The following is a 21,512-nucleotide window of genomic DNA, read 5'->3' on the forward strand; positions in this document are numbered from 1 at the left end:
CCTGTCCCAAAACAAAATCCAAACCCAAACCAAAATCCCCAAACCCTTAACCCCGTCCCAATCCCAAACCAAAATCCCAAACCCCTAACCCTGTCCCAAACCAAAACCCAAACCAAAATCCCCAAACCCCTAACCCTGTCCCAATCCCAAACCAAAATCCCAAAACCCCTAACCCTGTCCCAAACCAAAATCCCCAAACCCCTAACCCTGTCCCAAACCAAAATCCCCAAACCCCTAACCCTGTCCCAAACCAAAATCCCCTAACCCTGTCCCAAACCAAAATCCAAACCCAAACCAAAATCCCAAACACCTAACTCTGTCCCAATCCCAAACCAAAATCCCAAACTCTGTTCCAAACCCAAAATTTCTAACTCTTTCCCAAACCCAAACCAAAATCACAAACTCTGTCCCAAACTCAAAATTTCTAACTCTTTTCCAAATCCAACCCAAGATCCCAAACTCTGTCCCAAACCCCTAACCCATGCCTGTTCCTCGGGTGAGCAGGACCCTCCCTGGCTGGGCTGACGTCACGCGCCGCGTTGGCCTTCACTGGAGAGGAGTTTGAAACTCCGCCGTGTTGTTGTTGGAGGAAAAGCAGCGGCTGCAGGAGAGCAGAGAGAGCAGAGCTGAGCTGAGTGCGGGTGTGATTTGTGCAGCCGGGCGCTTTTTTAAGGGTTTAGCTGATTGTTTTGAGTTAGTTTAGGAGGAGAAAGGGAAATGTTGGGGATATAGAGGCAGTGGAGGTGGGCTGGGGGCCGTTGGAGCTTTTTTTTGTTGGTTAAAAGTTTATGCTCGCTTGCTTGGAAACGCTGGGTAAAGTTAGCCTGAGACTCCAGTCTGCTCCAGTCGACCCCCTCCACCACCTCCTCCCTCCTCCCTCCTCCTCCTCCTTCTTCTCCTCCTCCTCCTCTTCTTCTCGTTAGCTGGGCTACCCCTAGCGTTAGCCAGTTAGCTAGCTAACCTAGCTAGCCTCCCAGCCTCTTCCATAGTTTAGAGGATCCAGAGGGGGAAAGTAGAGGAGAAAGAATGGCGGAGACTAAAATAATTTATCACATCGATGAAGAGGAGACGCCGTACTTGGTGAAGATTCCCATACCGGCGGAGAAAATCACTCTGCTGGATTTTAAACAGGTCCTAAACAAGCCGAACTACAAATTCTTCTTCAAGTCTATGGATCAGGACTTCGGGTGAGTGAGGGAAGGAGGGAGGGATAGAGGAGTGGGGGCTCTGCAGGAATGGGTTGCCATGCAAATGATGTGGCCGAGAGGAAGAAAAGTTCTTATAAAAACTTTAAAAAGTTAGAAAAAGTTTACATTCCTCGCTCCCGTTGTAGATTATGGCTCCACACGCCTTGTTGAGCTGAAGGATGAACTTTTTAACAGTTTCTTCTAAAGGAAAAGTTGACAGTTAGGCTGACTGTTAACAACAGCGTCCAGGTTTATAAGCTAGGTTAGCTAACCTACTGCATTGTTCAAGGTAGCGTTAGGTTAGCACACTATCAGTTAAATCAGACTCCGCCGGATAAAAAAACAAAGACACGCACAGAGGATTTAACATTTTTAAACATTTTAATGCATCTAAAATTAGATAAAGCTGTTTTAGCTAAATGTATGATAGTTCTCCTCCTGACCAAGCTAACCCAGCTAGCGTTAGGTAGCTGCTTATCCTAGTTGAATGTCAGGCCCACCAAAGTACAGCATAACTGGTTAACTAATTTAACGTTACTTGTTAACTAACTAAGCTAACGTTACGTAAATAAAATCCAAACTCAAGCCAGCTAAATCATGAATCATCATGGGCTATGTCAAGCCCTTTTAGTCCTAACTCAGTTTTTACACTCTGTAAAGCATTTTAAAACTAGTTAACGTTACTCTTATTTCAGGTATCATCTATAACATTTTTACAATTCTGACAATTCATGTTACCAGGACAACATATCCATAATATACTTTATTATATACTATTATACTAATATACTTTACCAATAGTTCCAGTTTTTACTAATAAAATCTTCAGTTACAGATATCTATAATTATTTTTTTTACTAGTAATTTACTAGTTACACTTTCAGGTATCGTCTATAAGTTAGCTAGCATTTTTACAATTCTGACAAAAGTCATGTTATCAGGACAACATATCCATAATATACTTTTGACTAGTCAGAGTCATCTCTTACCTATAGTTCCAGTTTTTATTACTAAAATCTTTAGTTACAGATATCTTTTGATATATATATATATATTTATTTATTTTTTACAATTAATTTATTAGTTACACTTTCAGCTATCCTCTATAACCTAGCTAAAATGTTTACAATTATGACAAAAGTCATGTTATCAGGACAACATATCCATAATATACTTTTGACTAGTCAGTCATCTCTTACATTTGGTTACAGTTCTTACAACTACAATCTTTAGGCTTTAACTATTGTTTTTACTAGTTATTTATTAGTTAAGTTACACTTTCAGGAACCGTCTATAAGCAAGCTAATATCTTTACAATTCTCACAAAAGTTATGTTACCAGGACAACATATCCATAACATATCCATAATGTTCAAAAAAAGTCCAAAAGTTGTAATTTCAGACATCTGCAATAATTCTCACTTGTAACAAGTATAGGTCCATATATCTGTAATAGGGCGTTATTATTTTAGGGCGACATGGCCTTAAAATAATATCATGATTTTTTTAGGGTATTTTTGCAGTAACAATATTCTTGCTGTTATGACAAAACATTGACAAATAAAACAAAATGTCAAGAATACACAACTGCAACAAAGTAAATGTTAAATTATATTTGGAAATATTATTGCATACGCTGTGATATGGAAGATCCCTGTTATCTAATTGTAACAGAAGTCAATGATCCAACATGTCATGTCACTAATAATGCATTCCTCTGTTCAGGATTGAAGTAAAATAAATTATATGGACATATTAAATACACTTTTTAATGGCAAATGAGAACAGTGTGAATTTTCCTTTTGGTACAAACAGCATGCTGTACGAACAGCATGGCCCAAATGTCCCTAAACTAATATGATATTTCAGGGTATTGTTGCAATAACACTATTCACAAAAGTTGGCGATGTTATTGCGTACAAAACAATATGCTACACTTCTAATTGTACATATCTGTAACTGTTTTTTTATTGGTACAAATGTAAGTAAAGATACGAGAGAGTAAAATTCCATATAAAGCAGTGGTATCCTGTGACTAGTCAAAATTGCATTAAGGAAATATGGTCCTTCTCATGTGATTTGTCAAAGTGGCTTCATAGATCTGAAGATATGATATTATTTCTAGTAAGAAAAAAAATAAAAGCTGATCTGAGAAATTATACTTTCTACTAGTAAAAACTGTATTACAGAGATCTGTACTTGTAAGTTAAAACTTTATATTATTTGTGTCATCAAAATCTGAGTTCTCTTAGTTAAATGTCAGTCCCACCAAAGTGCAGTGTACATATTTTTTTGCATTGTTAACTCTAAACTGCAAACAAGAACCCGTTTAGAGACATTTAAGTAGTTTAACACAGATTTTTCTTCTGCTTCTGAAAGACAAAAAGCTTTAGCTAGCTTGTCTCCTAATCTCAATTCCTCTCATGTCTGTCATCTTGTGAATATTCCTTTCTTGGACACATGCCACATCCTGGCCTCAGCTTTCTTTTTTCTATGCCCTGTCCTTTATCCCAAACACCTAATAGATCTCTTGCATGAGAAAAACTGTGGCAAGGCCTCGTTTATCACGTTGTTGGAGAATACATGTTAAAGAATTAAAGTATTGTAAACTTTGGCTTAACGTTTTCCTCCTAATGAGACCACATGTTGTGGAAAAGATGGTGAATTGGCTACAGGGGGAAATAGCTCCTGGAATGACAACAGTCCGTTCTTGTGTTTAAAGGGGAATTGCACAGATTCTTCACAAATTCTGCTTAATTCAATTGTTAAGCTATAAACAGTCATTCAAGAGGGGTCTTATATGAAATAGGACATTGTAGAGACACTTGCTATTTTAAATTTGTTGCTAACTACAGTAGTGATGGCAAGCCAGGATGATTAATTAAAAGTAAGATGATAAAAAGCTTGTTATATGTATATATAGAACCCGTTTTGTACAAGGGAGTAATATATTAGTATTAGTTTTATCAAGTATTAGCACTTGTAGTAAATTAATAATGCCACAGTAAAATATTCATATGCCAGAGTAAATGTTGTTTGTTATTTTTCAGATCAAATATGTGTTCACAAAATTGTTTGTTTATTATCTACTTTACAGACATGTATTGCTGAAAAAAGTACATGATACATTTTGTGATAAGGTTTTGGTCTCAAATGTATTTTTTTATTGGTGGCAGAGAGGTACAAGCAAGTTGTATGATCGAATATTTCTTGAAACCCCCCACTGTTTCACCATCATTAACACTGCATAAAACACAATGCACTGTTTCACAGGAGAAAACAGTGAACCTGAAGAATTTTTGAAAAATTGGTGGGATTCCCCTTGGCTTCTACGCATGCGTCTGCCAATCTGTCACGCTCTCTCTTGAGTAGGCTGCTCTGTTCTGTTGTTTTTGTATCTGTAAAGATAATGCACTCTACATAATGATTATAATTGCCATCACGCTGCCAGAATTATAAAGCGTTTAATTAAATTAAAGGAAAAATAAAAGACAAACCTGTAACACCGTTAAACGTTAGGATTTTGCTTAGTTTTCATGATAAACTAGCTGGAACATAGAAAGTAAAATAATTGTCATAAAATTTTGGCACAATGCAAAAAACAATAGCCAGATTCATGTTGTCACAGTGATTCTTTTTCTTCATGTATGAGTAGTACACTTTACACAGTTTCTCTAATCAGCTGTTAGGTATTATGAGCATTTACTAAACACTCACACAGTTATTGTTTCCTAATGAATGTTACCTGGTCTATATTTGCTATTTTGAAATTAAGTGTTGGGTAATATAAATCAAAACCCTGAAAACCTTATTCTATGCTAATGATATCCTCAATAGACTTCTAAAAAGTATATTGTTAATAATATAAGAAAAATTTATCGTGATGGCAATAACATGGTCATATCGCCCAGCCCTAGTCTAATGTGTAAAATACTAAAGCATTTACACCTCTAGCACAGATTAGCTTTCTCTCTTCCCAGTAATCAGAGCCGTGTTTGTCTCTAATTGAAGTGTGTGGGTCTGAATGCAGTTGACCTGGTTGCGTGTATGTGTGTGTTATTGTTGAAGTGCAGAAATGCATAGACGGGGTGTAAGGTGATACGGTGGTGGTGGAGGGGAGCGGGAAGTAGCTCCTCTCTGATGCTGCTGTTTTGATTTGCTGCGCATGGAGCCAGCTGTCAGCCTGTCTGTGTGTGGCAGGGAAGAGTTGGAGTGGGGTGTGTGTGTGCGCGAGTGTGTGTGTGGGGTGGGGGGTGTAGTAGGGTTGGAGAGAGGCCATTTGCTGGGTGTCTGGGCAGAATCAACATGAAGAGAGAGGGACAGCGAGAGAGTGAGAGAGACAAGCAGAGTGTGTGTGTGAGAGTGAGTATACGTGGAAAAGATATGGTAGAGGTACGTGTGGGTCGAGTTCTGATGGTTTCTGGTCGCATCTTTTCCTGTACCTGTGATTTTATTCCTCCACAACTGAAGCATTAGTTTTTGGTTATAACAGTTAAAGGAGAACTCTGGTGTAATATTGACTTTTGGTGTAGTTAAACATGATAAAAAGTACTTACCTTTGATGAATAGCACCCCTCTGATTTTTCACAGCATTTCAAAATACAGAAATTTTAACAGTTTGTCCAAACACCCTTTAGACTGAGTGTTTGGGGCATAATTTGCCCCAATAAATCGCTTTTTCCACCGTTATCCAGCTCAAAGTAGCTCCACACCTCCTTGCTACAATCCGAAGAGCCCTGACATTTAAAACAAGGCATTAATAACTTAAAAAGTGCACAAGAAGCTTATTAAAAAACTCTGAATTAGCTCTGAAGAATAATGGTGAAAGGAGCTGATTACTTTCTGATGAAGTCTTTATTTTTGCCGTTACATGAGTAATGTGGATAGGTGCTACCTGATACCACTTGTTAAAGTAGCCAAAAGTTGTTTTTATTGTGTTAGTACTAAATAGTAAGTATGTCTGCGTACATTCGGCAGATAAACGTGGTTCAAATCCAATCTTTTATCATTATATGTAACACAGATGTGGCATTTTTGTGGCTGGTTTAAAATATCTGCAATGCAGCTCAGTCTGAACAGTCAGATTGGAATTTGTGTTCATTAAGGGATGCATAGATAGCATTTTGTCCAACTGAGTGTGAGTACAAGTAGGTGTTTTTTTGTACTTATAGATACCAATACCTACTTAGAATTAGGCAGTCAAGGACATTGTGTAATAGCATTACACAATTATTATTAGTGTACAGCAGTGCAATGCAACAGTTAACACTAACAAACATGAATATAAGAAAATGCTAAGAATGGTTTGCTAAACTGCTGGGGTTTAAAGTTGCATCTCACTTGCCGAATTGCCTTCTCACACTGTGGATCTGGGACTGAATAAATGTATAATTCTCACCTAAACGTTAATGAAAACAAGAGTTATCTGTTCATTAGAGCAGCAGCATGCACAATGCACATGTATGGGAAGTTTGTATTAGTTCCTCGTTTTGCGAATACAAGTAAATGAACATGGTATCAGGCAGATAAATTATATCCGTATCTGTATTCAGGAGAAGGGGAAAAATGGATGACAGCAGCGAGTGATGTTTTCAGTGGTGGGACAGTGAAGTAACACATAAAAATTGGATTTGGTGAGAATCCTTTTCTTTCTATCCTGTGTGAATGTAGTTTGTGAAACTTGAAGTGAAACATGCCTGGATGTGAATGTACAGCCCTATTTACAATCCTGTTGTAGTGAATCTAAAATGTAAGGTCTTTTTAGACCTTGTATTTAGACATCTCTGTCTTTTCAGTTTTCAGACAAAAAGCATTTTTGTTCACGTTTTTAAAGAGAACAGGATACATGTAAACAGGGCCTGAAAGATGCGTACCATAAATATTAAATTCCTTTGCACCATCTGCTAGCAAGATTTAATACAACCCAAATGTTTAAATGTATTATTCATATTTTTGGTGTCACAAATAACATACATTTAACTACATTTTGTTTGTCAATACCAGCAAAACAAAAGTTTGACCCCACACTACGCTGTACATGTTTTTCTTAGCTTGTTCTCTTCTCCGTTGGATAATATCTCTCATACCACATTTCTCTGCTCCTCAGTCTCTTTATTTTTAAACCACCTTATCTCTCCCATCTTAATCTAGATTCATGCACTATACTGGAGTCCATTGTTGCTCTTGAATGTGTGCTAATCAGAACCTTGTGTTGTGTCTAAGATCAGGGCAGAAATTTGATGGTGAATTATGTGTTCGTATTTGTTTGTATGGTTGAACTAAATGCTCATATATTTTTCTCTGTTTATTATCATCTCTCTGAGTGAGTCTGAATGATGTACTTGCAGAAGACATCATCTGAGTGTGTTGTTTTTATATGATTTGGTTCTCTCTAGTACTTCTATCTGTCTGTCTGTGCAGGGTTTAAGAGGTCGTTCCTCAGGGCCAGATTGAGGGTCATTAGTGGGTTTGTGAGTGTGATTTTTTCGTAAAGCGCTGGTTAAGTGTGTTAATGGGGGTGGGTCTGAGGGATTTTAAAGTGCTGTGTGAAATAGTCCTAGGTTGCGTCATGTTTGTTGGTGTAGGTCGGGATCATTAAGAAGTCAATTAGCTTGCAGTGCAGAAAGGAATGTGGCGTCAGGCTCAGTCTACTTCCAGTTCAGAGCTGTGGAAGCTCCTTTAACACTGATGAGTTATTTAGAATTTAGTTAGAGCCCCTTAGCTTTTAAAAAAGTGTAAAAGTGTACTTAATATTGGTATCACATTGTGATCAGTCTTCTCCCTAAAATAAAAAAAAACATTGTTTAGTGTGTAACAATGTTGTATTGTCTATAGGGCTGCCATTAATTATTACTATGGTAACTTACTGATCTGTTGATTGTATTGTTTTTCCGATTTGTTGCTGTTCTTAGTCTCTGCCTCCTCTGCATGCGGCTACTGTTTCAATGCAGTAGCACCTGCTGAAGGTTTAGGTCTCTTGTTCTGACCAGTAGAGGTGTTCTTGGCCCTGAATAACAAAACTATGGCCTGGTTCATCTGCAGTGTGAAAACACTTTTTTTAAGGTGGTTCAGGCTTTCAGAAAAATTACACAAACTTGACACAGACTATAATTTAATCACCTATTAAACAATAGAAGAGGAGCTGGTGTTGTGCCAAATTTCAACTTAACAGATTGCACTGGTGATTCCTGTACCTTATTTATGAACAGAAATATTTGGAATCTAAGGGTAATAATCTGTTGCGCTCCTTCTGATGTGATGCACGTGCACTTAAAGTTTTTTAGGGAGGCAGAATTTGGCTGAACATTCCATTGTCACCATTCCATCATCAAAACTACAAGGAGAGTATGAATGGGAGGTGGCAGGTTCGAATCCCGCTCATGTAGCTCAGCCTTCAGCGGCTGGCACCCAGAGGGAGCAAAATTGGCCTTGCTCCCTCCAGGTGGGTAGATGGCGCTCTCTCCCCACCACGCTTAAAGGTGCTGCCGGGTGGCACGAGGTGTCTGTGAGGTGATGTATCTGAACCAAGTCGCTGGCCGCTCAGGCAATGTTGCATCAGCAGCAGCTCAATAAAAGGGCCAAAAAGAAGGTCCAAATAAGGGCCAATAAAAGGTCCAAAAGAAAATGATTGATTAGGTGTTTAAAAAAAAAATCTTGTTCTGTTCACATAATTTATTTACAATTACAGATTGCCCTAAAAAATACTCTTTTTACATGTAATTATTATTGACGTACACTAACACATATTATTAACGTACACTAAGCCATGGGGTTTCTGCATGAATAATTTAATAAATAAAATAATTTAATAATGGTAACTACCTTGGCATGGTATGAGGATGCCCATGTCTGTATAAGTTGTGAGGTGTTCTCTTGTGAGCCTGGTGGAATGTTCCATTTCCAAATTTATGCAGACCTTTATCTTTCCTCAATCCACAGTGTCACGTGTATACTGGGAATATGTCATATCACCCACTACCCCATTACCATCCACAGTGGACAGTGCACTGGGTGGTAATGATTGTGACCGGTGGCATTTGGCTAGAATTGTCTGTGCAAATAGACATGTGACTGGCAGAAATCACGTCTACGTTCAATTCAGGAGATTCCTTACATATATAAAGCAGGTCAATCCAGTGTTCTTTAGCTACTATGGAACACAAAACTAATCAAGATCCCCATGATGTCCGGCATGTTGTTGTCATTTCTCCTAACTTTGTTTGGAGAACTGCGCTCACCTGGCACATGAACATGTTGGGTAAGCTGGTTAGCTGAGCTCATACTATTGTCAGAATTCAAAGTATCATGCCATTGTTTGCTTTTCAGCTGAATTAAATTGCATTGCCTGAAGGGGTGAAATCAGTATTTTGCAATTATACAGATTATTCTCTTGTATTGAGTTTGAGTTTGTGGACCTCAGGCTGTTAAGTTTAAGCAGTGTTAGATTGCTATAGGTAGACAGCTTCTTCTTTATTATTCACATTTTACTGACTGTTGAGAAACAGGTCCAGAGTAATTTGGTCTTGTTCTTTAAATCGGAGCCAGATGGCTTATTAACATTTAGGACTAACCCACACCAGTCCTGTCTGCTGTGTGTGTCATTTCTAACATCTTCCAACTGAAGCTGATGCTGAGTTGTTTACATTACCAGGGAGACACCGTTGTCAATCATTGTCAATCTGACATGCCCACACAGTTGAGAGCAGCAGCAGCAGCTCAGAATATTTCTTTAATATATTTAACTGTATTACTATGATATTAGGAATATTTTTTTATCCCACTTATCTTTATTATTAGAATTCATGCAATGTTGTACTATTTTGTTGTACTATTTTGTTAGGTGCAAACTGATTATTGCAATTTCCTTTTTTTACAGAGTGGTCAAGGAAGAGATTTCTGATGACAGTGCCAAGCTTCCCTGCTTCAATGGTCGAGTGGTTTCATGGGTTTGTACAAGCTCTTTTTGTTTATGTTCTGTTCTGTCCTATCCTATCCCATACATTTTTATTGTTTATATTTACATTTTTATGTGTATTTCTATCTTTAAAAAAATGTTTGTAAAGTTACTAAATTTGCTGTTGAGCTAGCACATAAATTATTTCAATTTACTCTAATCTGCATTATTGTGCTGTATGTAAACATGCAATTTCTACTGATCCCAATAAATGGACAGGACCCTGACCCTGATAATGAAGCTCAATAATCTTTCTAGTTTCTAGTCTTTGAATTAAGTTTACGTCACCCGGTGGAACAGTGTAGAGTTAGGACAGTCCCACCATTTGACCCACATTTACTTGGTGTCTTCTAGCCTCAAAGAGCTCCAAGTGTGTATCTCACCCTTTTACACAGAGTGAAACCCAGCCTTCACTAAAAACTCCCACTGAGGCTCAGGCTCTTAAGTCAAAAGGCTCGGACAAAACAAAGCCCACTGAGATGGAAACGCTACACCTGCATCAGGGTGGCTCAAGCTCCCCTGAGGGAGAGTCTATAATAGCACTGTGGAGGACAAGGAGATGGGAGGCAGGTGCACAGATTGAGGTTTTCATCCATACACCTGCTCTTTAAAAGGGTCTTCAATCTCCCACCAGTTGTAGAAGTGATTTATTAAACACCTTTTATGTAATTAGAGACAGCCAAGTAGTATGTTGATAAATATTGATATTTGATCAGATTGTTTAAGTCATCAAAGTTTAATCATCAGGGCTGAGCTGTGTGGAGCTGATGGCCTCAGGCAGCAGTGAATAGAATTTCCTGAATGCTGGCCAGTTTTGAGAAAAGACTTTTGATTTATTTGCCTTTTTTGTGTGTTAGTTATATAATTAAGACACTGGATATGTGTGACTTGCGGCACAGTGTGTGCTGTTTTTCACTTTTCCATGAGGGTGTAGACTTGAGCTGCATTTAGAGAAGAAAGGCTGATATTTTCCCACAGCGTAACATCATATCAGGTTTTCTTGTTTTCCAACTAAAGGCATTTCTGCTTTTTATTGAAGTCTAAATAGCAGCCAGTCACATGGCCAGCCTGATGTTTTCATACATTGTGTTCTTTATGCATAGTTGGCAAATGGATCTGACCACTGACCACCTGTTAAAACACAGATCAAATCAGTTGAAATATGGAAAAACAAAACCTAATGTTAGTATGCTTTTTATTGGGCCTACTAGTTTATTTACACATGGTTCATTTGAGATGAATCATATTGACAAAACAAATCACCATATGGCTTTTAATTCTGAACAGGTTTATTCAGAAAGATAGTAAGGAAACACAAGATGCAACTATAAACAACAAAGGCATGCAACACGTAACTGCTTTATAAAAGCTCATTCACATTAAGGGAGAGTTTTTCAATCGGAAAAAATATGTTGGGGTCTGAAGCATGATTTTACCTTTTATGCTCTGTAAAATGCTCGGTCCCCTCTTTGTTTAGAGCACATATCTGTTGTCCTTTTCTGCTCTTTGACTTCTCTTCTCCACACAACCAGGGGTGATTAGAAGAGTTCAGGGTTCTTTGAGAGCAGACATGGATGCCATTAGACAAACTTAATAACAAAAAACAACAAAGGCTAAACATAAAGTCAGTGTAAAGTACTCATGATCTGCTACACCTTAAGGATAGCCGGAGGCAGAGAATGTTCCGCATAGTGCCATGATGTTTTGTGTCTATATATAGATGGGCGGTCTGATTTACAGAAATCGATACCTCAGGAAACCTTGGAGATCTGTGCAATCACAATGGCAATTCAAAGAAAAAAAAAGCTAAGAAAATGCTTCTTGTCTAAGTGCAATGCCATATGTCAATATACATCTTTTAGAATATTATTAGGACCACAGGCAGAGCTTGATGTTGGGAATGGCCCTTAACCATCTCTGCGGTCTCTAATGCGTATGTGTAAGCTTACAGCACAAATGGGTTAAAGGCAGAGGCCAAATTCCCAAAGTCAAAATGCTCTTGTCGGCATAATTTGTACCCTCATATTTCTGGTTTCAGCTATATTTACTAGTGTTTTTAACTATAGGACATCAGGAAAGTATATGACCGATTCACACAGAATAAGAAATCTCAGTATAAATGACTAAGATGGGAGTGTCTACTCGATTTATACACTGCCATCCCAAAAAAAAAACATGTTGAAGGTTGATATTATTAGTATAAGTGAATTAAAATAACATTTTAGTTTGAAAATTATCAGCTACATGTTTACTATATGGCTACAATACACAATCACTTGCTTTAAGCTGTAAGAAGTGTTGCATCTCTGAGGAGGCCTATAATCCTTGAGTGTTGAGTTTTGTCACCGTCTAACACCTAAAGTTTGCCACAGACTGAAATGACTTGAGGTATTTGAGTTTTGCAAAAAAAAAAAAAAAATACTAAACACTTTGTGCTCCGTACTTCAGTAAATCTGCATTAACTCTTTTTCCTCTGTATTTGAGGTAAAATACAAGAGAATCCCTGATATGATCTACCCTGCGTGTAAAGCCTGCTGAGTTCTAACATATTCAATTCTGCACTCACTCTAAGTGGTCCGTTACAGAAAGCCAGACATTCAGATAACTAAAACATTTTTTTTTACTTTCTACTTTGTAAATTCAGTTTCTGTTTCTGTTCTCTCTGTTACAGCTGGTATCCTCAGATGTTCCTGCAGCAGAACCTGCACCGCCTCCTCCAGTGGAGGTCCGGCCTCAGCCCTCCCCACCTCCTCCACCTCTGCCTCCGCCTCCAGCAGAGCGGACTGGGGGCATTGGGGATTCCAGACCCCCCTCATTCCAGTAAGCAAGCCTCTTCTCAGACTCTCTTCCTTCACATTACTTGACCTATAAATTCCTAAATAAAGAAGCAGCTTGTTCTTGGGCAACAAGGTTCTTCAATGCTCTTGCTGATGCTTAATGAGGCTGCTGTTGCTACAAGAGGTTGTTCCAGTCATACAGCACTGCATGTGATTTATTTATGTATTAACCCATTAGGTTCACTACTATCTATATCAAGTTGTAAAGTATAATAATACAAATAGTGGGCCTTTTATTTTCAATATCTCCACATATCATAGACTTGGCTATTAAACCTACAACACTGTGATTGATAACCCTACTTTAGCCACCACTGTGACATAAATACCTTTTTATGGACAAAATCCTTACCTCATTGAGACACCTGCTCATTCATCATTTTAATCAAAATTAGGGGTATTAAAATTGTCCTTCTTTTGATAGACTTTGCAGCAATTGTTCTGAGGATTGCATAGCATACACTGACTGACAGGTTATTGAAAGACAACCACCCAATCTCATCCATAACTAATCCAAGCACTGGATGGAGCACCATCATTCCAGACAACACAGTTCCACTGTTCTACAGCTCAATGCTGAAGGGTTTTGTATCCCTCTAATCAATAAGTTCATGTTTATCTGCTCCAGAGAGCCATATTTTATTGGCAGTACTTTTCTACAGAAAATAAACAAGCTGTATGTGCATTTGCACATATGCGTCAACAGTGACGATATTGTGGTACACTCTAGAATTAATGCAGTTTAGTACCACAGTCATTTAACAGGGTGGAGACTTGCTTATGCAGTCATGGATGGTCACAAGCATTCCTTGCTCAGGTAGTAGTTTAAATACATTTCGGGACTTTTACTACACAATGGTAGGGAAACCTCCAGGTTTCTGGTTAGAAAGTTTTTTTTTCTGTTTTCTGATCTGCAGGTGGAATGAAATGTGAAATGCTTCTTGGTAAATATTTCTTGGTGTTTTAGTCCCAATGCTGCAGGCAGTGTGGAGACGCTGGACGAGCAGACAGAGACCGAGTCTGTTGTTTCCTTCAGGAGGGAGAGGCCTCGACACCGAGAGAACATGGAGCCACATGGTGAGATGCGACACCATGATAATCGCACACAGATATTCTCATATAAAACTCATAAAAATTAAATCTGCTTAGAATATTAAATAAAAAAGATAGATAATGATCTCTTGCTGCATATTTTCATATTTAAATGTATTTTATACATCATTAGTTTTAGACAAGACAGGACAACCATATTTGTAAAAGAACACAGCCTGTATCTAATAGCGTGCACGCATGCCTGGAGTGGTGGGCAGCCATTACTGCAGTGCCCGGGGAGGAGGATTATTGCTGATGGTATTCAATAATATCACCAACATTTTTAAATATTGTAAACGTATTTACACCCTGAAATATCATGCCATATCACCCACCCCTAATTTTCACATCAGGGTACTACTTTTTCTGTTTTTTAGCAAAAAAATCACACTGTTCTCTTATAGTATGCAATAATTTTTTTATATATTGTTGCAGTAGTTTATTTTTAATCATTTTATTAATTCAGTGATTTGTCATATCGCCAAGAAAATACAATGAAATATCCCAATATTATTTTAGGGCCATATCGCCCACCACGAATTTAGGGTTTAAGGGCATTACTAAAGGCCAAACCTGTGTGTTGAACCCAAAAAGATCATCAATAACCTGACAACCTCTGAACCATCACTGTCCTGATGTTTCAGTTAAATTATTTGCATCCCTTAGTATAACACAAACCTAAATAAATAGCAGAAACTCATTGTTTTTGCATTTTATAAATGATTCTTGTTACGTTGGTGTGGAGCCATAATTCTGTTCATATTTCTTGTTGTATATTACTTAATTTTCTCATTTTCTTTTGTTGATTTTGTGTTAGCTTAGAGTTTACACGTTTTTCACATGCTAAAAAGAAAGTTTATGAATGTTGTTACAAAGCAGCTTTACAGAGATACCGTGATGACACCTCATATTTGAGGCCTACTATCAGATGGACCTTTTTAATACCTTGTCTTTTGTTTTTCTGCACTCTTTTCTTTACTGATTCAGTCGGGCCTCGGATGAACGGTCCCTCCCGTCTTGAGAGACATTTGGCTGGTTATGAAAGTGCAACCACAGTAATGAGCAGTGAGCTGGACACCACCAGCTTCTGTGATTCAGATGATGATGACACCATGAGCAGGTCAGAAGAATACATAACCTACCACACACAAACATGTTCACAATCATCCGTCATCATACCATAGACCACTCTACAATAGGAACACCCCACAAGACCTGCACAATTTACAACTTAAGTTGCTAGAACCTTATGCTTGACTATTATTCCTTTCTATGTATCAACTACAGGAACTTTTCCTTTGCTGCCTTTTATTTTTTTATTTATATGCGTAAGTGTTTTCTCTTTAGCTTTCAGGGATGCTCATGTTATGGCTAATTAGTATACATTCACGTAAGAAGCTTGTAGAAACATTTCCTACATGATATTTTGACATATTCACTCTGCATTATTTGTGTCATATTGTAAAGTGTTCTAGTTCTGTATCTTGATGAAGGTTGTTGATGTTTTTCTCTGCAGATTCAGTAGTTCCACTGAGCAGAGCACTGCCTCTCGGTTGCTGAAGCGCCACCGCCGACGCAGGAAACAGCGCCCCCCGAGACTAGAGAGGGTACGACACAAATAACTTTACTCATTACAGTTTTCTCATACTTTGTCTTCTATTCTTCTAATTCCTCTAAAACTTTTTCTTTTGTTTTCTTCTTGTTCTGCAGGCTTCATCTTTCAGTAGTGTGACTGACTCAACTATGTCTTTAAACATCATCACAGTCACTCTGAATATGGGTACGTTCATCAGGTGTTTCTACAGCTCTGGAAAAAATTAAAAGACTATTTCAGTTTCTCTGATTTTGCCGTTTATAGTTTTATGAGTAAAATGAACATTGTTGTTTTATTCTGTAAACTACAGACAACATTTTTCCCAAATAAGATTAGTGTCATTTAGAGCATTTATTTGCAAAAAATGAGGAATGTCTGAAATAACAAAAAGATGCAGAGCTTTTAGATCTTAAATAATGCAAAAAGTTCATATTCATAAAGTTTTAAGAGTTCAGAAATCAATATTTGGAGGAATAACCCTGGTTTCTAATCACAGTTTCCATGCATTTTGGCATGTTCTCCTCCACAAGTCTTACATACTGCTTTTGGATAACTTTGTCACTCCTGGTGCAAAAATTCAAGCAGGTCAGCTTGGTTTGATGGCTTGTGATCATTCATCTTCCTCTTGATTGTAAAATCAAAGAAACTCATCATTTTTAAGTGGTCTCTTATCCCCCCCCCCAAACCCAAAACACAAATAGTTTAGTCTCTTTGCAATGTTTCTATGGTAGTCTTTGTATATATATTGTATATATTTTTTTATTTATGTGTTTCTTCACAGAGAAGTATAATTTCCTGGGCATCAGTATCGTAGGGCAGAGTAATGAGCGAGGGGATGGAGGCATCTATATCGGCTCCATCATGAAGGGAGGAGCAGTGGCAGCTGATGGACGCATTGAGCCCGGGGACATGCTGCTTCAGGTGGGTGGGTGTGGGTGTGGGTGTTCGTGGAAAGGGTTGGTGGAGAGTATTAGCAGAACAGGTATGGGTGTGATTCAAAGTCTGACGCACCCAAAATTACCCATCATTAAGTGACTCTTTTGTAGATTTATTGTTTTACGCCAGCAGAAGATATAAAGATGTATAGTTTGTGTTCTGCTTTGTACAAATAAGTGGTTTAAATATAGTCCGGCGAGTTAGAAAATTATGTTCAAAGCTGATAAATAGATCCTACATAGAATGATTTACCTTATTTGTGTGTATATAGTGTTATTAATTATTTTATAGTAATTATTTCAGTTTTGTCAAATGATTTTAGTGCATTTTACATTAAAAGTGGTATAATTCTGCTAATTTTCCACAGGTGAATGACATTAATTTTGAGAACATGAGCAACGACGATGCCGTTAGAGTACTGCGGGAGATTGTCCATAAACCAGGGTGAGTTTCCTAGACTATACAGTATATATTGTTAACTTCTTATGACCACAATATTTTTATGACTTCCATGAATATTATGTTGTTTAAGCCAGTGTTTCTTAACCCAGGTCCATGTGACCCACTGCCCTGCACAATTTAGTGCTTCTTCTGCACCTCATTTTAACAAGATAATGGGCTGTTAACTTTTTTTTATTAATCTTGTCTGTTGAGAAAAACAGTAAAAAGTGCAGGGCAGTGGTCCTACAGGACCAAGATAACGAAATACTGATTTAAGCAACACTGCACAGTGGAATGGTGCACCACCACTCTTGATTTGGCTAAAACTTTTCGTTAGTGTTATGGGTATTTTGATTTGCATGTCTTACCAGCATATAAGCACTTATTTGTGAGAATATCTGATGTCCTAATATCAGTGACCTCCACAGTTCCCTTAAACTGCAATTTCTTAATATTCCATGCTGTGGAAAACAAAAACTGAAAACACTTCTTATCTTTTGCCTAGTGGACTTCAGCTTCTTTTGTTTTCAGATTTTTTGAATTTTAGTTGCATAGAAAAGCTCATAGTTCCTGAGTGTTAGCATGCTGAGTGTGTGCAGTGTGTGATTTCAGGGCTCATTTCTCTATTTCTTTATTTTAGACCCATTACGCTGACTGTGGCTAAATGCTGGGACCCCTCACCTCAAGGCTACTTTACACTTCCACGCAGTGAGTAACTTAAAATGAATTAATTCATTCATTAATCTCAAATTACTTTTTATATTTTATTATGTTTGGGTTACATTTGTATGAACAGTATATGTTCAGACTGCATGTAGATTTATATTTATTATTTAACATATTAACAAGGAAAATACATGAAGAAGCAAAAATTAGCAAGAATTCATTAAACACAGCCTATATTAGATGATGGTAATGGTGTTTGTGTCTGACATGATGTTACCTTTTTTCTTTAAGATGAGCCCATCCGGCCGATAGACCCAGCAGCTTGGGTCAGTCACTCAGTGGCTCTGACTGGGACTTACCCTCCTTACCCAGGAAGTACAATTACATCTAGCTCCTCTGTCACTGAGACTGAACGTAAGTATATGATTTATTTGTGTACTTCATAGTTCATCTGTCCTATTGCTACCTGGTTTCTCAAATTCTTAAACACTACACAATAATGTAGAAATTCGTTTATGGATCACATGCTTATAAGTAGTATTCTTCTTTTTTACTTTTTGTTGAGTTTATATGAATAGGTTACGTGATACGATCATGACCAAATCTGTCATGTAAAAATCTCCCTCTTTTTCTCTGGTTTCTCTTTTTCCATCTGTAGGTTTTGATGAGTTTAATCTCTCTCTTCACTCTGATATGGCTTCAGTGGCAAAAGCTATGGCTTCACCTGAGTCAGGCCTAGAGGTCAGAGACAGGATGTGGCTCAAAATCACCATCCCTAATGCCTTCCTAGGTAATACATTGAAGACCTTCCTGGTCACACTTTTGCAGTCTGTTTAATATTAATATTGTTAAGTAGATGAACATGAGATTAATTTAGAGTAATCTGTCCTGATGTGTGTGTGCGTATTGGTTTGTGTACAGGCTCAGACGTGGTTGAGTGGCTCTACCACCACATCGAGGGCTTCCAGGACCGTCGGGAGGCTCGTAAATATGCCAGTAACCTGCTAAAGGCTGGCTTCATCAGACACACGGTCAATAAAATCACCTTCTCTGAGCAGTGCTACTACATTTTCGGAGATTTCAGCGACTGTGAGAACTGTAAGTGCTTGTTTTTCGTTTTTTTTTTTTTTTTTTTTTGCACAGTTGTAAAACTGGTTTTGTTGTTAATCGTAACACATTTATCTGTTATCTTGTAGTAGTTGATATGTAGTAGACATTCTATAACTCTAGGTGTTAGGAAAGATCTGATCTTAATAAAGGCATGTAATATAAATTGCTATGCTTGTTCTCTTCTTATCTCTTAGACATGGCCAACCTGTCCCTCAACGATAACGATGGTTCCAGCGGTGCTTCAGACCAGGACACGTTGGCTCCTCTTCCATTACCAGGAGCAACACCCTGGCCCCTGCTTCACTCTTTCCCATATCAGTACCCACACCCGTACTCTAGCCAACCTCCTCCCTACCACGAGCTCTCCAGCTACAGCTATGCCCCCGGCAGCACCGGCAGCCAGCACAGCGAGGGTGAATGCCTTCTTCATATTTTAACTGATTATCTTTGATTTATTTGTTCATTTATTTATTTATATTTACAGTTATTGACTTGTGTTCCTTTTTTTCTATGTCTCTCAGGGAGTCGGAGCAGCGGATCCACTCGAAGTGAAGGTGAAAGGAGGAGGGGCAGTAAAAGTGGAGCTGGCAGCACGGTTGGTGGCAGTACCCGCGACGACAAATCACCAAACGGAGGCGGGGCTGACTCACGCTCAGGCAGCGGCAGCGAATCGGAATACTCTGTGCGCAGCAGCCTGAGGCGGGACCATGGCTCAGCCACACCCAGCGAGCACAGCCACGCCAGTCAGCGGTCACATCATCGGGCCCCGCCCCCTCACCTGGCTCCGTACCCACCTGGCATTCCCATTCCCTATAACCCAATGATGGTAATGATGGTGCCACAACACCCGCATGCACACCCAGCACTGGGAGCCCCCCACCCTCAGACAGCTCCCACAGCACTACACCCCGGCCTGCCTCCCCCAAACAATCCAGGAGGACCTCCCGGAGCCCCCCCTACCCGTGACCTGGGGTCCGTCCCACCCGAGCTCACAGCCTCCAGGCAGTCCTTCCACCTGGCCATGGGCAACCCCAGTGAGTTCTTCGTGGATGTCATGTAGGAGAAGGAAAGCTGTATGCTGGGGATAAGTCTATGTGCAGGATGAACGAGTGAATGGACATATGAATGAACGAGTGACACTTATATGTGACCTTTTAATCATATAATAACTGTGAGCCTCAGTCAGTAAGTGACTGAGATTTAACATTTGCCTTTGATGCAGGATAGCTCTTTAAAAGTTGTCTTCTATCCTGGATGGTAGGAACAGGGTTTCTGTATAAAGCTGGAAGTCTCGCACGGGTCAGATTTTAGCACATCAGCATATCCATAATGCCTCACTGCTTTTGCTTTTAAACGAAGAAATAATCACCGTCTCCAAATATTTCCTGACATTTCATTCTACAGATATTTCACAAATTATGCAGGGCACACTGCGCTGTAACCAACATAGGAAATTCTTACAGGCGCCCTTCTGCCCTCTGAAAATATTTGTCTTGACATACTGCCAGACGCAAGCTCTGATCACAGACGGCGTGTGTGTGGGATCATTAGAGTTTCTGCACAGCTGGCAGAGAGATATGCACACTTTTTAAATTACACAGATTAATAAAATCATGTTTTTTCCATTAAGACACTGATAGGCTTTCATAGAGTAACTAAAGCAGTAAGCTGGCAAGTAAAAACAAAAAAAACACATGGTTGCAAGAGATTTGTAATGTTAAACTTAGGTAAACAACTTCACAAGCAAACACCAAACATCACCAGGTCTATAAAGGGTCCTGGACATTTGAAATAAGGCAGCTATGAAATGGCGTTAGTGGCATTTTCTCGAATCCCTGCAACCATGCTCTCCCAAAGCTGAGAACATTAACTGAAGACTTAAAGCTGCCTAACATAGCCTAGTTATGAAGGTCTGTTCTTGTATAATACAACTTTATTCAATGTGTAAAATGCAGTAATAATTTGTGGTCATATTCTAATGTGAAAACAGGGTTTGGTGAATAGGACTATGAACTTTTGTTCTCCACTCTGGTCATTTCTAAGAGCATGTGGGCTAAAGCCTACTGTAATCATGAACACAGAAGTACACTACAGAAGTCTAAGTATGTTGGTAGACTAGAATTGTGGTACGAGCAGTGGGTACTCCTAAGAGAGAGAAAATTAACACCAAAAATGGTACTTGTGCTGGGTAGAGTGAACTGTTTTTATTATCCAGATATTTCACCTTTCTAGTCATGTTTTTTTTTAAGTCTGACAAACATAACCATTTTGTATGAATGAATATATAGATATAATCAAACCATAAAGGTGCTAAATGAAGATGTTGCGTCTCAATACAGTGCCACTTTTGAGTGCCATTATGTTGTCACTTTTGTGTTTCTTACTCAAAATAAATTTGTAATAGAAGAAACTGCCTACGGGGATGACGTTTGTTGTGTTTATTGTTCTTAAATTTGTGATGGACCAAAGTCTGTACAGTGACCTGGTTGTGCCATATGTCATATGTGAGTTTAAGAAAAAGCAGCATAATGTGGGAATTGGCCTTTTTTGTTTTTGCTCCTCGACTCCCCCTAGAGTCAGGAAGTGGAATTTGAGTTTTGAGATTCTATTGAAGGCCAAAATTTGCACATGCATTTCTGGAGAAGCTGAAAAAAACATGGACTTACATGGTAGGATGACACATGATTTTATCCTAAT

General features: G+C 38.6%; 2 protein-coding genes across 2 annotated transcripts in view; both read left to right on the forward strand.

Annotated features, from left to right (window-relative positions):
• slc16a13 (solute carrier family 16 member 13) overlaps window positions 1-21,512 on the forward strand; it is a 252,457-nt gene that overhangs the window by 218,349 nt on the left and 12,596 nt on the right. The window lies entirely within an intron of this gene.
• On the forward strand, window positions 530-21,229 carry dvl2 (dishevelled segment polarity protein 2). Its single transcript, XM_022678464.2, has 15 exons — window positions 530-1,187; window positions 10,062-10,131; window positions 12,811-12,959; window positions 13,944-14,053; window positions 15,056-15,188; window positions 15,585-15,675; window positions 15,779-15,848; window positions 16,444-16,583; window positions 16,966-17,042; window positions 17,680-17,747; window positions 17,997-18,119; window positions 18,364-18,495; window positions 18,627-18,803; window positions 19,010-19,228; window positions 19,337-21,229. Exons 1-15 carry the CDS (start codon window positions 1,027-1,029, stop codon window positions 19,873-19,875), a joined length of 2,259 nt encoding a protein of 752 aa, XP_022534185.1. The 5' UTR covers window positions 530-1,026; the 3' UTR covers window positions 19,876-21,229.

Source organism: Astyanax mexicanus, chromosome 8, assembly GCF_023375975.1.
Source record: "Astyanax mexicanus isolate ESR-SI-001 chromosome 8, AstMex3_surface, whole genome shotgun sequence".
Classification (NCBI taxonomy): domain Eukaryota; kingdom Metazoa; phylum Chordata; class Actinopteri; order Characiformes; family Acestrorhamphidae; genus Astyanax; species Astyanax mexicanus.